The sequence below is a fragment of the Vombatus ursinus genome, unplaced genomic scaffold (assembly GCF_900497805.2).
Source record: "Vombatus ursinus unplaced genomic scaffold, bare-nosed wombat genome assembly UNPS02014818.1, whole genome shotgun sequence".
Lineage (NCBI taxonomy): Eukaryota > Metazoa > Chordata > Mammalia > Diprotodontia > Vombatidae > Vombatus > Vombatus ursinus.
The window spans coordinates 2691204-2707694 of record NW_020954596.1 but is presented as its reverse complement, the minus strand read 5'-3'; the positions used below and the strand labels follow the sequence as shown (position 1 = coordinate 2707694).

General features: G+C 50.2%; 3 protein-coding genes across 5 annotated transcripts in view; all 3 read right to left on the bottom strand.

Annotated features, from left to right (window-relative positions):
* UBOX5 (U-box domain containing 5) overlaps positions 1-1070 on the bottom strand; it is a 42679-nt gene extending 41609 nt beyond the window's left edge. For 2 of the 3 annotated variants that reach the window (XM_027836177.1, XM_027836175.1), the window contains exon 1: positions 987-1070. The gene's annotated coding sequence lies outside the window, so the exon portion shown is untranslated. The remainder of the gene's footprint in view (positions 1-986) is intronic. The other variant, XM_027836176.1, reaches the window with a different exon arrangement.
* The window catches only part of FASTKD5 (FAST kinase domains 5), a 12080-nt gene extending 11006 nt beyond the window's left edge, over positions 1-1074 (bottom strand). Inside the window, exon 1 of the mRNA XM_027836174.1 lies at positions 987-1074. The gene's annotated coding sequence lies outside the window, so the exon portion shown is untranslated. The remainder of the gene's footprint in view (positions 1-986) is intronic.
* Positions 1075-8080: 7006 nt separating this feature from the next.
* LZTS3 (leucine zipper tumor suppressor family member 3) overlaps positions 8081-16491 on the bottom strand; it is a 15050-nt gene continuing 6639 nt past the window's right edge. Inside the window, exons 2-5 of the mRNA XM_027836632.1 lie at positions 15183-15283; positions 12014-12502; positions 10669-11577; positions 8081-10413 (exon numbers count right to left, since the gene is read on the bottom strand). Coding sequence (XP_027692433.1) covers positions 9613-10413; positions 10669-11577; positions 12014-12484 — 2181 coding nt within the window. The 5' untranslated portion in view covers positions 12485-12502; positions 15183-15283 and the 3' untranslated portion in view covers positions 8081-9612. The remainder of the gene's footprint in view (positions 10414-10668; positions 11578-12013; positions 12503-15182; positions 15284-16491) is intronic.

Here is a 16491-nt window from a genome sequence, read left to right as displayed (position 1 = left end):
TTATGATATAAAAGATTAATGACTATTTTATCGGGATGGGCCTTGTTCTTAATTCTAAAATAAACGACACCACATATTGCCTAGATAGACCCCCCCCCCCCANTTATGATATAAAAGATTAATGACTATTTTATCGGGATGGGCCTTGTTCTTAATTCTAAAATGAAACGACACCACATATTGCCTAGATAGACCCCCCCCCCAAAAAAAGTCATTTGCTTTCATCTTTTCTACCGATGGTCAAAAAGGCGATGAGAAATTAAAGCAACCTCACGGTGATATTCGGCATCACGTGCCAGTTTTGCAGGAGGGACGGAGGAGGGGCGTGGCTCCCGGCGAGGCTTGGAGGCCGCTGCGGCGCAGAGGCCTAGAGACGGTAACTCAAGGCCACATCACCAAGCCTGGAGACAGCATCCTCCTCCGCCATAGTGCTAAGAAAACAGGCGGCTGCTTATATAAGAAAAGCGGGGTGGGCAGGGCCCGATGCTCCCGCCGCGGTAATCGGCAGGATTAAGGCCCCGGCTGGGAGGAGGAGAGAGATAAGGGAAATTATCTCTACGTACCGGGCCTGCAGTCAATATAGAAAGGACACCTTCCTTCTCTGCCGCGGGCGTAGGGATCTTAGGTCCCAGCTCCACGCCCTACCCCCAACAAGTTAGGGATCTCAGTACACCGCGCTCGCAACCCCACGGTGCGTAACACCCGGGGGAAACGCCGGGAGACCAAGGCCCGCACAGCCGCCTCCCAGGCCAGGAAAAGCGGCTGCCCCGGCTCGATCCTCGGCGTCGGGATCGCCGTGCCTCGTACGCGGGGGCGTCGGGGGCTCAGACTGCGCCGGGCCCAACACCGCGACGTCACAAACCCCTGCTCGCCCCGCGGCAGTTACGGGCAGCCATGGGAGAAAGTTGTGCACCTCCGGGAGCTCCGTCACGGCATGACGTGCCGCAGGAGAACGAGAATCCGCCTCCCACGCCCCGGGGACTCACCTGGGCCAGGAGGGCCGCGAGGGTCACATCAGCTCCCGAGGCGCGGGCGGAGGGAGCAAACAGACCTCAACCGGAACAACGCAGCTACTTCCGTCCAGAGGCGCTGTTCCACTTCCGCCTGCCCGAGCTACGGGGACTGCGGAGGCTCAAACCAAGTCACGTCTTCCTTCGCTTTCTGGACGGGTGTCTCGGGCGCTTTTTGCTCGGGCTAGTTTGCTCGGTTCAGGAGTCCCGCGAGGTGGCATGGTCCTCCGCTTCTTAAAGTGACGTGACACGGGGCGTGGGTCCAACTGGCATTTTGACTTGTTAAGGATGATGCAGCTGTCAAAGCTGGACTAGAAGGAGGAGGGAGAAGCCAGAGCTTTGCATCCACTCAATAGCCTTCTCTCCATCCAAGACCAGTCAGGGCCAGGAAGAGTATTTGGATGGCAGTCAGACTCCCAAAAGACTTAGACAGGCTTAAACATTAGGCTGAAGCTAATAAGATGAAATTCAATAGAGACAATTGCAAAGTCAAAATCTGCTTCCCAAGTACAAAATTGGGGAAGTTTGATTCCTTAGCATCTTGCCTGGAAATTCTCTGATAACGTTAATGCCTTGCAAACTCAGTATGAGTCAACACTGTGATATGGCAGCCAATATAATAGCTAATGGGCTCCCAGGTTTCATTGAGAGGCATAGCTTCCAGAAATAAGGAGGAAAAAGTCCTTCCATACTCTGCCTTAGTGAGAACACACCTGGAGTTTTGTGTTTTATTCTGAGTGCCAGCTTTTAGGAAGCATACTGTCCAGAGGAGGGCAATCAAAAGGGAGTTCGATTTTGGCACTATGTGCTAACAAAGCCAGAAAACCCCTCTCAGAAATAGAAAAGGGAATTTGTGGTACATGGTAGCTAGGTGGTAGCAGCAAGTCAGTCAAAAAATAATAGGTGGCAGCAGAGATCCTTAGAGGTATTACAGAAGAGTAGCCCAGACACAGATGGATGAGCAGAGAGAATAGCTTAGTAGTGCTGCCAGGAGCCCACAGCTAGATGACACTTGCCAGGCTGCCCAGATAGTCTGAGGACATCCAAAAGTATGCCACCTTAGGAATACAAGTTGCCCTGGCCATGCACATATGTTTCCCATGTATGTGCCCTTTATATATGTGTTTCCTGGCTATGTGTGTTTCCTCTGTAGATGTTCCATCTCCCATTGGTGGGGTAATAAGTAATGGTAGAGTCTATGTATGGGAGGGCATTCCTTGTCATTTATTTTGCTCTGCTATTTAATTAAATGTATTTTGCTTTGAAATAGTGTCTTTTGGGACTGAGGCCCACAAAGCCTGCCTTGAACTTGGGCTACATTTTAGGGGGGGAAGGGGAGCATCCTGTGACTGGATCTGGACTACAGATCATTCATTATACCTCTCCCCTATCTTTTATCTCTCCTGTTTTCTTCTTACCCTTTCATGTGACAGGGTTGATAGGGGAAGCACCCACTTGCAAAAATCCAGGCATTCATCAGGACCTGCTGCGCCTTCAAGCTATCATCTTATATCTCTTCTCTCTTTCCCTGCTGAAGTGTAATTGTCTGTACCAGCTGCCTCTTCAACCCCTTATAGTCTGGCTTCCAATCTGACCACTGTATGAAACTCCTTCATTAAAATCACCAGTGTTAAGGGCAGCTAGGTGGCCCAATGGCTACAGCTCTGGCCTTGGAGTCAGGAAGAACTGAGTTCAAATCTGGTCTCACACACATAACACTTACTAGCTGTGTGACTCTGGGCAAGTCACTTAACCCCAATTGACCTCTACAAAAAAAAAAATCACCAGTGTTATCTCCTAACTGCTAAATCAGGTGGTATTTTCTCAATCCTTTTCCTCCTTGACTTTTCTGAAGCTTTTAATGCTGTTGAACATGGCCACCTCCTTAGAGCTCACCCATGCCTTGGTTTGTATGTCACTAGTATCCCCTACTGTTCTGACTTCTTTATTTGCTGTCCCTGGATCCTCCTCCTCTTCCTACTTCCTAAAAATATAGGTGTCTTCCAAAGTCCTTTCCTAGACCTTCTTCTCTTTATCCTCTTTCCCTTGATGATCTCATCTACACCCTTAAGTTCAATTATTATCTGGGATCATGAGATTTATAACTGAAAGGGACCTTAGATCATCTACTTTAGCTCCCTCATTTTATAGAGTACTAGGTGGTATGGGGCAGCTAAATGGTGAAATGGATAGAGTGCTGGGTCTGGAGTCAGAAAAACTCATAGTGCTGAGTTCAGATCTAGCCCTAGACACTTACTAGTTGTGTGACCCTGGGCAAGTCACTTAACCCTGTTTGCCTCTGTTCCTCATCTGTAAAATGAGCTGGAGAAGGAAATGGCAAACTACTCCAGTATCTCTGCCAAGAAAACCCCAAATGGGGTCATGTAGAGTCTAAAATGACTTGAAAAACAGCAGGTGGTAGAGTTCCAGGCCTGTACTCAGGAAGATTTGAGTTCAAATCTGCCCTCGGACACATTAGATGAGTCACTTAACCTCTGCCGGCTTCAGTTTCCCCATCTGTAACATGGAGCTAATTAAAGCATCTACCTCAAAGGGTTGTTGTGAGAATCAAATAAGATAATATTTGTTGTGCTTGCTTCATTGATGCTTGTTTTCTTCCTCCTTGCTTTATAGTTGAAGAAACTGAGGCCCAAAGGTGATTAAAATTAAAATGATCATATCTTCTCCCCAGCTCCATCCCCTTCACATACACACTGAAACCTTCCCTGGGTTCCAGCTTCCCTATTTTTGTGCTAGGGACAGAAAATTATTAATGCCAAATGTTACTTGTCACTCCCTTAATGATCCTAGTCAGAATTTCAATACTGTCTTTACATTCGTACTCTTAAGCTATTTACTTTTTTTTTTGTGTGTGTGTGAGACAATTGGGGTTAAGTGACCTGCCCAGGGTCACACAACTAGTACGTGTCAAGTGTCTGAGGTTGGATATGAACTCAGATCCTCCTGAGTCCAAGATCGGAGCTCTACCCACTTCGCCACCTAGCTGCTCCTTAAGCTATTTAGTCTTGATTAAATTGAACTGAACCTAACTCTAAGTACCCCCCCCTACAGATTTTACCTTGTAAAGGAACCTAGCTTAAGTTGGATCTCAGCTTCTAATGTCCTTGCTCCCTTCCATTAGGATTCATAGCACAAATGGCAAAAGAGCCAAAATAAAGTGATTTTCCTTACTGGCATTGCCAAGATCCCCTGGAGTCTCGTGACCAGGCCTTGCTACCTCATACTACCTCCTTCCCCTCTCTTCCTAAAGGTATAAGAAGTTTTTGCATGGTTCTTGGAGTTGGGAAATCTACTGTGCTCTGCATTCATGGGACATCCCCCAGGCTGGCAGGTTTGCTACTCTGTTATCTTAATTAAAGACACTTTATTCCTCAACTCATGGCTTTGATTTATTTCAGGACTTGACAATAGCATCACCATTCTTATAATCATCTAGCCTTGTGAACTTGGTCATTTTTAGTTTTTCTCTCTTATCTTCCCACTCAGCCCTCCCCCCTCCACCCAATCATTGCCAAATCCTGTCAGTTCCAACCCTGCAATAGCTCTCAAGGTCATCCCTTATCTCCACTCTGGGTCCAACCTTCATCGATTCTCACCTGTACTGTTATAATGACCTGCTAATTGGTTCCTCTGCCTGCATTCTGTCCCTTCCTCTATCCATTCCTCATAGAGCTCCAAACTAATCTTCCGTTTTGGGCAGCACACACCCATCATACCACAACTTGCTGGAGGGACCATCTTCAAGTCTACCTCCAGTCATCCTGATTTGTATCTTGCCACTGGACCCAGAGGGCTCCGGTGGAGAAAGTTAGGTTGACACAGCAAAAAGGAGCATGATCTTTCAGGAGAGGAGATGGATATTCAACGAAATAGGGGACTTCCAAACCTTCCAGATAAAAAGATCAGAGCTCAACAGAAAGTTTGATCTTCAAATACAAGACTCAAGAGAGACATAAGAAGGTAAACGGGATAGAAAGAAACAACGTGTTATTAATAAGGGCAAACTGTTTACATCCCTACAAGGGAAGATGACACTTGTAACCCTTGAGAACTATATTGTTATTACACAACATTAAAGGAGTATACATAAAGGGAGTGGGTATAAGTTGACTTTGATGTAATGATAAAAAAAAATCTAATCAAGTGGGTTAAGTGGATCCAAGTAAATGGATTAATCTGATCTAACTATGAAAATGTACTGAGAAAAGGAAAGGAGGAGGCAGACAAGGGTAAATTACATTACAGGGAAAGGCACAAAAACCTATTACAGCAGAATGAAAGAGGAGAGGGAGATGAGCATTGTTTGAACCTTACTTTCATCAGATTTGGCTCAAGAAGGGAATAACATAATCAGTTAGGTACTAATATTGATAGACTTAACCCTTCTCAGCAATACAAGGACCTAAGACATCTCCAAAGGCCTCACGATTGAAAATGTTATCCACGTCCAAAGAAAGAACTGTGGAGTTTGAATGCAGATCGAAGCATACTATTTGCTGTTTTTTTTCTTCTGTTGTGTTTTGTTTCCTCTTTCTGGTGGTTCCTCCTATTGGTTCTAATTCTTACTTACATCACTAATGTGAAAATATGTTTAATAGGAATGTATATGTATAGCCTATATTAGATTGCATGCCATCTTGGGGAGGGAGGTGGAGAGGGAGGGAGAGAAAAATTTAAAACTCAAAAGCTTGTAGAAGTGATTATTGATAATTCAAAATAAATTAATTTAAAAAAAAAACAAAGTTAAAAAAAAAGAAAGAAAGAAAGCTAGGCTGGTGGCTTTGCACAGCCCTCCCTCACTTAAATCCAATTCACTTGCAAGCACTGGCATCACCTTCCAGAAGCCATAGCCCTCTTTGCGAATGAAGGACAAACATTACCAACCTTCCCCAGCCCCCTGCCCCACCCCACCCCTTGCACTTTTGGCTAGTAGCCAAGATGTTGGCTAAACTAGGAAGTCACATAAGTCACATTTTTTTTGAACCTTCACAATCTTCTTTCAAGGCTCAGCTCAATTCTTCCTTTAATTGGCCTTCTCTCCTTCAAATTTCCTTTCTGCTCTTTGTCTAGTGCTCTTCTCTGCCCCCAGTATACCTTACCCTGTATTATATGTATCTCCCTACGTATCTCATCAGGGGTGTGTTGGAGGAAGACAATTGTTATATTATATTCCTATGTATCTCATCAGGGGTGTAGAAGAGCCAGACTTTTGTTATATGTATCTCATTAGGGGTATGTTGGAGGAAGCCAATTGTTATATGTATCTCCCTATGTATCTTATCAGGGGTGTGAAGGGGCAAGCCAGACAATTGTTAAATTTTTAGCTCAGCATTTATACCTCTGAAAATCAAGGCTTGATTGTTTTGTTATCTCGATTTAAAAAAGTGATAATAATGCAGATTAAACTTAAAAGTGTATAGTACATTCACAAGAGGGGGGGTCTCTTGTTAAAATTTTACCAGCACCCCCTACTTATTCCTCTTTATAGTCTGCAAAGTTTTTGAAGACAACTTCCTTTTTTAACAACTAGCACAGTGAAGGAAGTGATTAATATTTGAATTTGAAAATGACTATAATGCAGAATGTTCAATCAATGCCAAAGAGAAGTCCCAGCAAAGGCCTATGGGAACTCTGAAAAGGGAAATATCACTTTAACCTAAAGGCAGGGTGGCTTCACAGAGCGAACAGAAACTGAACTGGGCCTTGAAGGAAACCTCTATCATAAATGACAGGGGACAGGGAGTTCATTCCAGGTTTGGGGAGGGAGAGGTAGAGAGGTGTGTATCTGTGTGTTAAAACCAAGGAGATAGAAATGGCATGACTCGAACAGGGGAGGGAGAACAGTCCAATTGGCTAGAACATCCACTACCTGTAGTAAGAAGTAGTATGAAGCAAGGGTTGAAAGAACCATAATATTAAGGCCAACAGAGATGGCCATGAATACCAGGTCAGGAATGTGTAATTGATTCAACAGGCAATAGGAAGCCTGGAGATTTTTGAGGTGTAAGATCATCATTAACAGTGTATTAGAAAATAAATAAATAATTTTTTTAAAAAAAGTATATTAGAAAGATAACACCACCAGCACTTGAAAGGATGAAATGGGTTTTGGTGGAGGCAGAGCTTGCAGGAGTCACACTGAGAAGCATCACAAAGTACAGGTTTTTACTTTCTTGGCAGTGTGCTTTGAGGATCCTTCCTCTAGAAGAAAAAAAGAGAGGAAGTCTCACTTCTTCCTCTCAGAAAAGAAAAATCCCACCTCCCTTTGATGGAAAAAGTAGAGCCTGAAGCCCAAGAACTAATGTCACGATTGTTTTTCTGCCTATGGAGGTCAGAGGGCAATTAACCCTCCACCCCAAGTAAAAGATCTATTTTACAGATAAGAGAATTGAAGTAACTCTCTCAAGGTCTTACAGGAATGACAGCAGAGCTGGAACTAGAAATCAGCCCAGGGCTGCCACTGACAGGAAGGCTGGTTACAGTGTTTGAGTCCAATTGTAGACAGACACCTATGTAGAAGCTTGGGCCTACCCTTCCCTGTTGGGACCTTCCACCAACATCCACGCTGTGCTGAGCCACTGCCCCCAAACTGAATGGAGCTCAGTCAGATCAAGGCTGGGCCTCCATCCTTGCTTGTAAGAACCAGAGCAACACTCAGCAATTGTTTCCTCAAGGAGGGGGCTTCAGGTGGGTCTGAATGGGTGGGACCCACTGGTACTAACAAAGTCTAAAACAATCCTTTGATTGGGGGGGGGGAATCTGTGGCCTCAAGGCCACATGTGGCCCTCTGGGTCCTCAGGTGCAGCCCTTTGACTGAACCCAAACTTGACGGAACAAATTCCCTTGATCAAAGGATTGTTTTGTAAAACTTGGACTCAAAGGGCCCAACTTGAGCACCTAGAGGGCCACGTGTGACCTTGAGGCTGCAGGTTTCCCACCCCTGGACTAAGCCAATGTAGTAGGGCCAGCTGACTCCTGAACTTCGAACCTCATTCACCCTCCCTCTTAACAATCCAACACCCCCCCCCAAATAAAGATGGAGACCAGGGAAGGCCCCTTTAGAGGGGTTGGCCTTTCTTTTTTATTTCTTTGTGAAAGCCCCAAAAGTCCTGCACAGTTGGATAAACAGATAGACAAGGGTTGTATTCTTTTAAGACCTGCTTCCTCTCAAAGGCTGAGGGTGCTGCTACCTTTGTAGGCTGTGCGGCTTCCCTCTGTCCCTCACCCCAAGGCTTAGCTTTCCCAGCCCACCCCAGATCTGTTCCTTGGCTCTTTTCCCAGGGGGCTAACCTGTCCATCTGTACCCTTGAGGGTCAGTCTGGCCATCATGCTCCCGGGGTGTCTCAAGGGTCTAAAGAATTAAGTTTGGTTGTTCATGAACAGTCCTAGTTGGGTTAGGGCAGTCAGGGCTTGGAGTCGTGGGGGCCCATTGATTTGGAGGAGTGGGGTTGGGAGGGCACAAGATTTACCAGCTCCCCCCAGGTCAGCTCTGGGATGGGGGGAGATGACGATGTTGAACCTCCCTGTTATTGCTGGTGAATCCCAAGAAGGCCCCCACCTCTAGCCCCATCACAGGAAGGCCTGGTGTCACTGTCATTTCCCTAAAATAACCCAAACCCTAAAGGTGTGTATGCTTCAGAGATGCTTCAGAGATCAAGCTTCTTGCCCCAAGGATGGGGGTGGGGAGGTGATTAGGCTGGGGGCAGTGTTCAGCCTTGGGGGTTTGGGAAGGGGAGGAGGGAGAGATACTGGGGCAGGGACTGAGTGACTGAGATTGGGGAGGGGGGTGGAAGAGGTGTGGAGATGGCAGGACCCAGACAAACTGATAGACACTCAGCTCCCATCTCCATCCCCACAGGAACTCCTAGGCTTTCAGCCATCAACCCTACTTCCTGCACCTCATCTACAACCCCACCCCCCAACCATCCTAGAGAACAAAGTGCTGGAAGTGTCCTTGCCTCTACCGAAGGGTGTGTGTGGGGAGGGCCCTAGTGTCTTTGGTCGTGCCGAGCAGATACCCCCGATCAGAAAGTGCATGGAGGAGATGGGGTCTGGGGACTCGGCAAGGGCTGGGATAGGGAGATGTAGGGGAGACACTGGTCCAGGACTCTTTCTGAAAGTGTGCTTTGGGATCATCGGTGGTCAGGATCAGCCCCCAGCTTCTGCAAGTCCCACTCCACCGGCTACCTACTTAAGATTCTATGTGCCTCTACCCCCACCCCACCAGGGATCCTGAGCAGACTAGCCAGTGCCTTCTTCCTCCTCCTTCTCCAGGCAGGAGCCTAGGATTGAAAGCCTAGGGTTCGGGAATGGAAAATCTTGGGGCTGACACAGTGTGGGCGTGGGCGGATAGGGGTATGGTCACCGGAGCTTCGTGAACCTCTTTGGTCTGGGGTCTCTGGGGAAGGGGTGTGGAAGCTGGGGTTCCCCAGGGCCAGGGGCTGGGGCCATGGACCTAGATTCAGGACCAAAGGCTACCATAGGTCATTGGGGGAGGGGCCTTGGTCATCTTGTCCAAACTAGAAAAAAACGTTGAGCGAGTTCTGTGCCCATGGACCTGTCCGGGGAGGGCCGGTTGGGGTCAGATTTCAGTGGACTCGATGCGTTCCAGGCGGGACGGGGTCCATGCCTTCTTCTCTTCCCCTGAGACACCGTGGGCCGTGGGCACGGGTCCAGGTAGGGGCATGGGTGCGGGCAGGGAGGCGCCCGCGGCCCCCAGCTCCCCGAGGCGCCGGGCCAGCTCCTGGTTGCGCTGGTACATCTCCACGTAGTTGAGCTGCAGCTGCTTCTGGTACTCGATGACCTTCTCCTTCTCCTCCAGCCACACGCGCCGCTCCTCGGCGAAGCCGGCTCCCTGCCGCTCCCGGGCGCGCCGCTCCGCCGCCAGCTCTGCCTGCAGGCGGCCCACCTCCCGCCGCAGGGCTCGGGCTCCGGCCGTGTCTGCCCCGTCGCCCTCCCCGTCCTGGGGGGGGCCCGAGGACGAGGAGGAAGATGAGGATGCCGCCGCCTGTCTGCGCATCTTGGCCTCGTCGCTCTCGCAGAGCTCGGCGGGCTCCCCGGAGGCGGCGGCGGCGGCTGCAGTCCCGTCGGCGGCTGCAGCCTCCCCTGCCCGTGACTCGCTGGGGCCCAAGCGGTCCCGCAGGCGCAGCCCCGGGCCCAGCTCCGTCTCGCCTTCCCGCAGCTGCAGCTCCAGGCTGGGCTGCTTGGCGCCTAGCGAGTCCCGCAGGGTCAGCAGCTGCTCCTCCTTCTGGCGCAAGGAGGCCCGGCCTTCCCGCAGCTGCGAGCGCAGCCCCACGATCTCGCTCAGCTTCTGGCTCACGTCCGCCTGGGACTCCTTCAGCTGCTGTTTCAGGAGCGAGATCTCACCCGCTTTCTGGCACACCTGGGGGCGAGTGAGGTGACTCCTACATCATGCCCAGCAGCACCCCTACGCGAGACCCTCCCCAGCCTCCAAACTCAATCCCAAACCACACCCACGCCCATGCGATCCCAAAGGTCATTCTTCCTTCTGCCTCTCTGGCCCCCTCTAGTGAGAAGATAGGGCTGCGGTGCGGGTGCTGGGAGAGTCACCTGCCAGGCTTACGGTTTTTTGGTCCGCAAGCCTAGTTCACCCCTCAGCCCCACGCAGCTCCCTCACCTCCCACTTGGTCTCCTCCATACGGGGCAGGAAGTCGGCCTGCTCCTTCTGGCAGGCAGCCACCTTTTCCTGGAGGTCATCTCGCTGCCTAGCGAGCCTGGCTGCATCTTCCTGAAGCTGCTTCTTGTCCTGCTGGAGTCGCAGCACCTGCATTTGCAGGCCCTGCTGGGCACGCTGGGCACGGCGGGTCACCTGCTGCAGCTTCCCCGCACAGTTTTGCCTCAGCTCCTCCATCTCCCGCTCCCACACCTTCTGCCGCTCCTCAAACACCTGGGCAATGGCCGCTTCGCTCTGCTCCAGGCTTCTCCGAAGCCCTGCCACCTCCTGCTCCTTTTCCCACAGCCGCTCCTCCAGCTCCTGGATCACTGCATCCGGTGAAGGGGGAGAGGCCGGGAAAGAGCCCAGGCCCCCACCAACCCCTCCCACGCCACTGGTGCCACCGCCCTCCCCGGATCCCAAGGGGTTCAGCCTACCAAAGGAGGGGGTGCTCTTGCTGGAAGCCCTCCCACTGTCTGAAGAGGAAAGGTCATGATAGCCGGGGCCCCCACTGTTGGGGCCACCCCCGGTCCCATAGCTGGCTGTGCCAATGCGGTTGATGTGACTGGTGGAGGCACTCAGGGGTGCTAGGTGCTGGCTGTAGCCTGAGCTGTACGTAGGCAGACTGGTCAGTGAGTTTCGGCCTGAGTCGGAGAGTCCTCCACCCCCACTGCCGCTTCCACCACCCCCACTGTTGCTGCCTGCTGGGGTCATAGTCCGTGCCTTGTCCAGCCCACCACCCTTCAGGCCCCCGGGGCCTTTTCGCCCATCTGATGCCCCATTGCTTTGGGGCGGACACAGGTTTTGCATTGAATGGAAGTTCTTGGGCACGACTGGCTTGAAGGCTGATGGTCTCACCAGAGGCTCTGTGCACTGCAAGAGAAGACAGCCTCAGGATGTGGCCTCCACTCCCAGTACGCTGCAGGCAGCAATCAGGGCCGAGGCTCTGTTTTACATGCACTAAGGGAGGGAGGGGCCCTTCTGCTCACTGTGTACAGGAGAAGATGGGGATGGGAATTCAAGACAGTGTGCCCTGAGCTGCTTATGCACTAAGAAAAACTGACAGGGCTTCAACCTGAGATCCCTTGCTCCTTGTATGCTGGGGGGGGGGGGGGCAGGGGGTTGGGCCCTCCACCCACAAGCCTCCCTATTCATAGCCCCTTCAGATGAGGACTCCCTTAGATTTCCCCACACTGACCACTCAGGAATGAGAGGGGGGACCCCCAGTCTTGAGAGTCCCTCCTCTGGTGGGAGTCAGGGGTAGGAAAAGAGCTGTCTAAAGATAGCACAGGCCATGTGCTGGGCTGACCTGGTCCAGCTTGCCAGAGGTGGGCAGGATCTTAGGTGGGTGGCTGGGCTCCCGGTACTGGGGTGGGGCCTTGTCGCTGCTGTTGTTGATCATGTTGCCACAGACATCTGTCCGGTCTCCACTGACACCACCACTGGCCCCGGCCCGTAGATCCCCATTGAGGTACAGGGAGTTGGCCAAGGCTTTGTCCTCGGAGGGGTATCTGGCTGGAAGGTCCCCACTGCCAGACCCTGGCCCGCTGCCCCTTGGCCCAGGGTAGCCCCCTCGGCCACCCCCACCTGAGCCCCCACCTGTCCGCGTGCCCACGCTCTTCATGGCAAATTCCTGGGCATGGGCCACACCACTGCCCACACTGCCCATGGCCACGAGGCGAGGGGCTGCAGGGCGGGGCTCAGGTGGCCGAGGGGCAAAGGCCAGGAGGGGGTCACGGCCAGGGTCAGCGCACACGGACAGGGTTTCCAGTTTCGCCATGGTTGAGTGAACGGGGCACTGCAGACAAGGGGGCTGGTCAGCCAGGAGACATTCTTCCCTCTGGTCCCAGCCTCCACAGCCCCAGAACAGTCCTTCACTCATTCATTCATTCATTCAACTAACATCTATTAAATGTCTACTCTATGTGTAAAAGGCTGCAAAGCATAGAGGATAGAGAGCTGGCCAGGAAGACCTGGGTTCAAGTTCCTCTTCTGACACACAAGAGCTGTGAGACCCTAAGCAAACCCCTTAACCTCTCCATGCTTTAGGCAACTCTCTAAAACAGAGAAGGCACCACTCTGCAGCAGTAGATGGAATTTCCTCTCCTAAGCATTCCTTATACCAGGGGTGGGAAACCTGCAGCCTTGAGGCCACATGTGACCCTCTAGGTCCTCAGGTGCAGCCCTTTGACCGAATCCAAACTTCACAGAACAAATTTCCTTCATAAAAGGATTTGTTCTGTAAAACCTGGACTCAGTCAAAAGGCCACACTCAGGACCTAGAAGACCACACGTGGCCTTGAGGCCTCAGGTCCCCCCCCTCCCCAAGAGCCCAGTGCTGGCTACTGTAGGGGACACAAATTTAGATGAAACGTAGTCCTTGCCCTCAGAAAGCCCGGTAGGGAATAAGAGAACTATATAGATAGCTCTAACACAATTATGTATGCATGACAAAAAGGATGGCTTTTGTGAATTTGGAAGGCAAAATGGATTTCAGGTCAGATTATCCTCATTTCTGGGCAATGGGCAAACTTGAGTTTTCTGCCATAGTACGGTACAAGAAATACAGTTACACACTTAGAGTCAGAAACCACGGGATTGAATGACAGATCTTCTTGCTACCTGTGTGACCCTGATCGAGTCCCTGCCTTCTCTGGACCTCAGTTTCTTATCTGTAAAATGACAAGGGTCCTTCCAGCTCCAAATCCAAAAATCCTAGGTGCTATTAGAATCACTGGCCTATACTGCCCCCTGTGGGCAGTGCAGGACAGCTGACTCTAGGTAACCAAGAAGCTGGTGATAATAGAATGGGGTTATCCTGGTAGCCAAACCTAAATTAGCTGGGGGCCCTGGGCTCCCAAGTGGGCACCAGGAGGATGAGAGTTGTCGGGAGGGAGAAAGAATCAAGAGGGTAAGCTAGGACTGGGACTGTTGAGCTACAGAAGAAATTAGGAGGCTCAGGTCCTACCTAGGTACCCTGGAAAAAAGCACAGGATTGGGTTCTGACACCTGGTGCAAGTCATTTCATCTCTGAGCCTCAGTTGCCTCATCTGGAAAACAGGAATACATTCTACATCCTCAAAAAAAAATTGCTTTGGGTTTTGTAAACTTTCAAGTACAAAAGGAAGGAGGGCAGTTATTTTCATTTTTTTATATGTATCTCTAATTTCCTGTAATCCTATTCCAGAGAGTTTTCTATGTGACCTCTTTCCCTTGTGAATAAACTCTGAAATCCACTCTCATTCTTATGGTCCAGAGTATGTGGAGATGGAGGGAGGGCACAGCAGGAAGGAAGGAGGAGGAAATGGCAGAATTTGGGTCCAGGGATAGTGGCAGGAAGAGCCAAACAAGTGAGGTCATTACAGATGGGGTATGACAGACCTCCGGATCCAGGGAGACAGGCAAGCTCAGGACCATGGGAGGTCAAGGATTGAGGATCTGAGCTAGGGCTTAGAAATTAAGAAAGAACAGAGCTAGTAAAGGAGAAGTACTAAGGCAGTAATTAAATAATCCTCAGCACCAGTCTGGAAGTGGAGTTGATGTCCCAGAGGTTAGGCAGGTTCTTTCATAGTAATAATAATAACTCTATAGTATTTTGGCATTTTCTCTCCAAAGAACTTTTCTCTCAACAATCCTGTAAGATAGGCACTGTAAGTTTCCATTCTACAGATGAGGAAACTGAGGCCCAGAGAGATGATGTGGTTTGTTCTTGGTCACACAGCTCATATGCCAGAGCCAGAGTTCAAATAGAAGTCTTGCAGCTCCAAGTGAAACGCTCTTTCTATGATACAGCATATGCATCCCAGGAACTCCCCACCCCCCACACATCCCACCCCTCCAAAAAAAAAAAAAGACTGGGAGGGCCCAAAGAGGAAGGCCCTATTTATTTCTTTACATTTATTTATTGGGGGGGAGGGGACAATGGGGAAGGCTTCCTGAGCCATTTGGCTTAAGCAGGAGAGGGCAGAAAGTGGTCCAGTTGAGCTGGATCATAGAGAAGATGTGGGGTGGCTGAGGAAGGATGGAATGGAGAGGAGAAGAAAAGAGGACAGAAAAGTAGCTTGGCAGCAGGCTGTGGAAGGTTTTGAAGACCAGGCAGAGAAATCTGAACTTTCCTCAGTAGGTACTAAAGAAGACCACTGAAGATTTTTACCAATCTGTGCCTAATTTCAACATTTCAAGGCCCTGGGAGTTAGTTGATCCATGTGTGGGCAACACACAGCAGTAACTTCTCTATGCCTTCCTTGGTCTTGCTGGGTGGTCGGGCCAAACTTAGCTAGGCTTGTCTGAGCTGACAGATGTTCTGTCTCTCTCGGGGCCCTTCCCTAAGAAGCTTCCCAGGTTGGTAGGGTCTGTCGGGTTTGTCCCCCGAAGAAACAGCGTGTTATAGTGGATCGATGGGAGAGCTAAACTCAGAGTTTGAAACCTGCTTCCAACACTCACTAGCTGCGGGACCCTGGGTGAGGTGTTGAACCTACCTAGAGTGTGGTTTTTTTCATCTGGGGTTGATGGCCTCTCGGGTGTCTTCCAGCTCTCATTCTATGACTCCATAATTCCTCATCGATATGACCTTGAGAACCTTGGGGAGGCAGCAGGATACAATAGAAAGAGAGCTGGATTTAGATACTGGACTTTTCGGGGGCCGTGGCCAAAATGCAGAGTGGGTGGTGATGGGGCCCACGGGGGAAGCAGGGGTGCAGGGCCATGAGACACTGGGGAGGTGGAGGGCACGGGGCGTGGCTAACTGGCTAGGAGAGCCTAGGGAAGGGGAAATTCAAAGGTAACCCCCAAATTGTGAAGAGGGGAAACTGGGGAGAAGTGGTCCCTGGATTTCTCTTCCTGCTCAGTTTTAAGTCCCAGCCAAAATCCCCCCTTCTGCCAGAAGCCTTTCCTGATCCTCTTTAATGCTGGTGGTTCCCTCTTGATCACCTACAATTTCTCTTGTACACAGTGTATCTTATTTGCTCAGAGTTGTTTGCATGCTCTTTTTCCACTAGAATGTGAACTCCTTGAAACCTTTTATCTTTCTTAGTATGTCCAGTGTATGGCATATAGTGAGGCTCTTAATAAATACTTGACATGACTGACAGAATAAAGCCAGGGGATGAAGGGGGAGGGGGATGGGACTAAGAGGTCAAGGTCAGAGGCAGAATAACAATAACATATCTATACAGTGCTGTGGAGTTTAAAGTGCTTTCCTCACAACCCACCCATGAGAGCAAGTATTATTCCCATTTTACAGATGAAGAAACCGAGGCTCAAAACACCGATCAGTTGTATGACCCAGGGTCTTAGCGCTGGAACTCACACATGAACTCATGTTTGTCTTGGCTACAAGTCCAGTACTCTTTAAAGTCTCAATGGCAAACATCTGTGCAGAGGCGGCAATTAAAGACATGGGAGTGAAATTAACTTGCCAAAGGAGAGAGCAGAGAGAAAAGAGAGTCCACTCCCAGCCCCTGGGCTCCCACTGACCCCACATCAAGGATGTCTAGGCTTGGAAAGGGCCTCTGATCACTCCTGGGCGGACTCTGCTGGCAGAAACCTGCCCTTCAGGGCTGTTCCTCCTCCTCTGCCCTTAGCCGCGGAGTGTACAGATGAGGGGCTCTAACAACCTTGACCCTGAAGAAGTCCCTTCCTCTTCTCCGTGCTGGAGTCTTTCCCTTTGTAGAAAGGGGAGACTGAACTTGGATATCTAAGCTCTAATAGTCATTGAAACTTATGCCTGGCCCCAGGGGTCCCTCTATCCCAGACTTCTGTTTCCTCCTCCCTTCTTGTAACACAGAC